At 34.5% G+C, this 6,000-nt stretch overlaps 1 protein-coding gene across 1 annotated transcript in view; it reads left to right on the forward strand.

The window, feature by feature from the left end:
• The window catches only part of LOC120631143 (synaptotagmin-15-like), a 50,331-nt gene extending 44,767 nt beyond the window's left edge, over positions 1–5,564 (forward strand). Inside the window, exons 8-11 of the mRNA XM_039900591.1 lie at positions 2,304–2,471; positions 3,181–3,288; positions 3,638–3,854; positions 5,412–5,564. Coding sequence (XP_039756525.1) covers positions 2,304–2,471; positions 3,181–3,288; positions 3,638–3,854; positions 5,412–5,539 — 621 coding nt within the window. The 3' untranslated portion in view covers positions 5,540–5,564. The remainder of the gene's footprint in view (positions 1–2,303; positions 2,472–3,180; positions 3,289–3,637; positions 3,855–5,411) is intronic.
• Positions 5,565–6,000: the final 436 nt, after the last annotated feature.

Genomic DNA, 6,000 nt, shown 5'->3' on the forward strand with positions numbered 1-6,000 from the left:
GACAATACTGTGTTATCTATTTTTGTTTCACATATATCTTAGGCACTCCGGCATTTTCATGCGTAATAGGTACGTTTAAAATTGTGTTGACCTCACTTACCTGTAGTTGATAGGTCAATATAATTAACAAGCTGGTCGGAGTTCCGTTAAAAGCTCTTTTTATATATACTTTATAACTTTAGAACGTGTACAATATGCGATTTAAATTAAAACTCTTGTCGGTAAATCATTGTTTTTTTGTTAAAGCTTCATCGTAAATCTATTTAGATCTTAGGTATTTAGATTTAACCGAATATAGTCAATGACAAGGTTGTAGTCTTAAAGACAAGGTTGCTTGGAAGCATCCGGCTCCGCTTTCATCTCTCACAAGATAGAAAATTGAATTTTAAAATGTAAAATGTAAATTGTTGATGTTGGAAAAGAGCAACTGCTGAGTTTTTTGCCGGCTTCTTCTCAGTAGAATCTGCCTTCCAAACCGGTGGTAGAGTCACTACAAACAGACACACTTGACGTTTCAAAAGTGCTTATATTAGGTCTACTTGAAATAAATGAATTTTGCTTTTTTTTAATTTCAGTAATTAATATTAGACCATTTCACTATCGTCCATTACCATCCATATACCAGTATCCATTACCAGCCCACTACAGGGCATTGACCTCCTCTCAGAATCAGAAGGGCATAGTCTTCGATAACATTATGGAGAATCCTCAAGCATGCAGGTTTCCTCACCATATTTTCCTTCACCGTTAAATAAAGTGACACTTAATTCATAAAACGCACATAACTAGAAAAGTTAGAGGTCCGTGCTGGGGTTCGAACTCTGCACCGGAAAGAGAAGTCCAAGTACCACCCACTAGGCTATCACTGCTTATTTATAACAACTATATATGTAAAAGAAAAAGAGAAAGTGTGTGGGTATGTTCCGTATAGGCTCCGAAACGGCTGGACCGATTTCAATTAAACTTTCAGGGAATCTCCGGATTGACCTGGCGAGTAATCCTGTAAAGTTTGGTGACGATCGGAGCACAACTATTTTTGAACTGTCAAATACAGCTTTTATTTACTATGATGATATTCTATTGTTGGGTGTACATGTGTGTAGATAATGATCTTCACCCGCTCGAGAAGAGAATATAAGATAATAAATACGAAGAGAAATACATGATTTAATAAATTATGAGACTTAAATTAAAATTTAATGATGTAAGTTTATTGTTTAAATAAAAAAAGCAAAATCTAGCCCGGCGAAGCGGGCTGGGTACGCTGCCCTTTCGCCTAGTTATTTAATTAACAAGATAGGCTTTGGTTTTCTAGCAAAACATACTCATCAACACTAAAGCCAATTTTCTTGAATAACATTGAAGTTTATTAAACTCAATAACTTCATTAAAAGACATTTTTTTTTAAAGACTGTATTTTATGACAAGAATAATAAATCTATGAGTAATTTAAAAGTAGCTAAACTTCGAATTCAAAATCGTGAATTCCACAAAAGATTATGAATCTATGTTCATTACAATAAGCGAAAGTGTCTATTTGTTTGGTTATTACTGATGTTCTGTTCAACATCAAAGAAATTTATAAAAATTTGGACTTGAAGCGGTGATAAACCAGTGGGCAGGACTTCGACTTCGATTTTCAATTTTACCCATTTGTACAATTATGTGAGAAATAGTTAAACGTGGTCGCGTAATTTTAACTGCGATTTTAGTCTAGCAGTTGCCATCTTTGAATTCGAATAGCCAGGGTTTGATTCCCAGATACGGTCAAGACATGTTAGATATGGGGTGTTGCTGGCAGGAAACTATCAATGCTAGCCCATAGTTAGGCAGTTTGCATTGTTTCAGACCTGTACTTTAGTGAGCACGTTAACTGACCGGGATACTAACACTAACATTTGATTATAACCCGGTTTAAATTGTGTGATGTATATTCAACTAACTGTTACCCCGAATCTTTTGATGATTAGAAATTCCCTCGGGATACATTAGTTTTCTTGGGATATAAGTATCCGCTGCCCGTGATCGAGATAACAGCTATTTAAACACTTTAAAGTCTACTATCGGCAACTACGTACCAAATTTCTTAAAAACCGGTTCAGTGGTTGAGCCAAAGAAGATAACAAGAAAACAAACACACAAACATATACACTTAGCTAAGGTGACAGTTTCAATAAATAAAATAAAAAGTAGAAATTAGATTATTAAAACTTTAATCGATGTACGAGCAACTTGTAGCAGAAAGGAAAAGTCCACAGACATTTATATAAATATAATTGCTAAGCGAATACGTAATTTAACAGATTCCACCTGGAAAGTTGGAGACACTAACTCTCAAACTATCAGTGCTCGACATTGGGAGAGTGGGGAAGAACAAGCAACTAATCGGTCACATCATATTGCCGTTAAGTGAATTGGAAGGGATTGCTCCAGATGAGGAACCCCAACTTTATAAATTGGATATTGAAAAGGTACGAAATTTCTTTAGATTTCTCTTGGAAATCGAAAAGCGACAAACGAAAAATACGGAAGGCAAAGTTATAAGATGATTAAAAGGATCTTTGTGCTTTATTGGATGAAAACCGCCTGCGGATTTTTTGTGTTCGCTTCTGTTTTTATGATAATAAGGATAGAAGAAAATAGCTTTCCAATCAAAAGCTTATATTAATCGCTAAACATGGTTCATTGAGGATTGAGATCATCGAAAGATCATATGTAATTATGGAATTATTAAAATATAATAATAGCATAGATTATAAACATTACAAAGCAAAATCTGTAAGACTGCAAAAATACATTTTTAATCACAATTATAAAGGCCATAATATTGGGAAATAATCAAAAAATAATAATATACTAAGATTGAAACTTCCTTGTACTGGTCTCAGAAAGGTGTGATTTAGTTTATTTTTTGAGCTTGATGTAGATTTTATATAAATAGGTCTGTAGACATTAATATAATGCGGTCGCTCACGCGTGAGATATAACATAGTTCTTAAGTGACCCAACTTTATAATATTTTTATGGAACTTCCATATACATTTGGAGGACGGAACTCCTTTATAAATAACCCCTTCCCAAGCACTCACCATTAATGCAATAATTTCTAAAACATTTTAATTCACTTCAATTGTAAACTGATCCATGCTGGTTTTATAAAATATCTTATTTCTTTCATAGGAAGTGCAGGATCCGACGTCGGACTTAGGGGAAATTCAAGTATCGCTGCTCTATAATGAAAATCTAAACCGACTCACAGTTACTGTGATCGAAGCGCGAAATCTGAAGGTAATGAAGTTGAAACTATTATGGAGTTAGAATAATATATATTAATCTGCATTGAAATCATTATTATTGTAACATTCATCAACGAATTACTTTCAATTTATAACTTCAATATTTTAATTACCTAATGTTTTGGATATGCTCGTATCCTATTCCTTTCAATCCTTGGTATTTCCTTAAGACTATCTTGAGCAATAAATAAAAGTTCATCAACCATGTAAAATCAGGCAAACATAAAGTACCTTTCATTGCACGTAGCCCGAAGAAATCTTATTTAAAGGAGAGCAAGACATAGATAAATCTTACTATATGAAGGCAAAGTAGGTTTGTTACTAAGTCCATTTCCCTACAGCTGGATCCGTCGTCAAGTAAAAAAGAGGTTGTGGCTCGAGTAACCCAAGAGCGGGCTTGTCGAGGAGTGCGAGCACGCAGAACTGCCGCGGTGGATGTAGCAGACGATGGTACCGCTCAAATATCAGAATGCTTCCACTTCAGACTGCGACCCGACGAATTGCACACCACCAGCGTCACCATACAGGCCTTGCAACCACACTCCGTATATGCCAAAGGTACATTAATAAGTGTTTTTATGAGCTGTTGACGTGTTGTGTTTTACGTAATGAACTCTTGCCACTGAGTCATGCCTTTTTGTTTCATGCTGTAAAAAATGGTTCAAAAAGTTGGATAAAAAATGAGTGACTTTGGTAAAGAGAACAACAAATTTGATAGGTCACATATTAAAATTTCACATTAAATAATTTGTTTTGGAAAGACTTTGAAAAGCATTGTATTGCATTATATAAGGTTAGGTACCTTTTATCTTGTACTTTCTATGCAGGATTTATTTTTCATCTTGATATAAAGTTTGAAACTTACAAACTTCAAGCAATCACTGAAAAGAAGTGTAGTATCTAGAATTGCATTTTTATTTACAACGCTCAGCGTGCACTCAAGAAATTGCTCCTTCCGTTATTTTTTATTATGACAGATATCATAACTCTGCATTTCCGAAACAATTTATAATCTACATAAGTACGGACCGTCTGGGAAACTCGAAGAAAGTAAAAATGTAAATTGTGAAATACTCTAGATGGAATTTATCTTCGCCTTCAAATAATTACAACTTACTTAATTCTATTTGTAATCAAGGTTCTCTAATGTTTCCCATCTTTATCCTTATACATAAAAAATGACGCCCGTTAAATTTGACTCCAAATGAAATATAAAATCTTTCAGCAATCATTCACCAATCAAACTCACTTGGCGTGATGGCGAAACGCTGGTGTTTGTAGTACCATATTTTATACTTTTCTATTAATTATACTGAGTAAAGTAAGGTACTTGCATTGTTATATTTTAATTGGTCTCACCATATCTATTTCCGCGAAATGATTGACCGAAAAAGTTTCTTTTTAAATTAATTTATGTATCAGACTATGTAATGTGAGGTTGTCTAAGTAACTATAAGGAATTTAGGGTAATCCTATCTGATTTCATTAATTTATTCATCTACCTCAAATTTAAAACCATTTTAAACCAACCAACCAACCAAAGTTTTTAAATTTGAAAGCGACGATTCTCGTCTTGGTTGTTTTCGAGCGAAATAAAACTTTTTCTGACTCGTCTAAAACGATTCCGCTTCGATAGATAAACGTCGATGATAGCACTAAAATATGAAAAAAGTTTGGACGTAAAGTTAGCTATTTAGAGGTCCTTGTTTCCGAGATATAGCTTTTATAAGTACACAGTACACACGTGTCAAACTTTTACTAAACTAAACTACAAATATTTTTGAATAATGAATATAATGAATACTGGCAGTTTTTATATGTCACTAGCTGTCCCGGCGAACTTCATACCGCGGATAATTTTTTTTTATGAATCTTATATTTTAATACTTATTATCCTATTCCGGTCTAGGAGGAATTCAAAAATCATAAAAATTGGTACAGCCGTTCTTGAGTTATAAATGGTGTAGCTGGCGCAGCTTTCTTTTATATATAGATTTGTATTTGGAGACCGACAGACGTCATTATTTATGTACAAGGATACAAATGAGAGAAATTATTGCCCCTTGATTACAAATAGAACAGAAGTGAGACACTTAAGAGAAAAAATATTTTCAGATCGCCTATTGGGCAAGTTCGTGCTAGGATCATACATGTTCGCCCGAGGGCGAGCGTTACAGCATTGGAACTCCGCCATCTCAAGCCCCATGGAGCAAGTACAGCAATGGCACCCCCTTACTAACTAAACCGATCATGCCAAACGTTTAATCGATTGCCTTAGATATAAGTTCTAAAACCTATTGCCTCAAGTAGACGAGCGATTGTATAGACCATAATCTCAAAATGTTTTTGTCAGATGTCTCCTCGGTTACGCATATAACAAAATAACCAACGAATATTTACAAATTCGAACAAATAAACTCATCATCATAGACACCTAGTCTATGATTGTTGGAGATAGGTTTTTGGATAGATTCTACACTCTCCTGAATGGCTAAGATATGCGCCATGGTCTTGTCTTATGGCATAGAAATAGGACGACAAGATGGTTGCAATTTTAATCTTGTGACTTAGTTATCCTGAAGGGCTAGCATGTACGCCACGGGGTAGTTATTTTTATAAATTATATCTTCAATCTCTTTATCAAAAATGCAAATAACTGGTAGAAATAATTATTTCGTGGTGCCCATGCTAGCCCTACTGGTCT

This window comes from Pararge aegeria, chromosome 17 (assembly GCF_905163445.1).
Source record: "Pararge aegeria chromosome 17, ilParAegt1.1, whole genome shotgun sequence".
In the NCBI taxonomy this organism is placed as follows: domain Eukaryota; kingdom Metazoa; phylum Arthropoda; class Insecta; order Lepidoptera; family Nymphalidae; genus Pararge; species Pararge aegeria.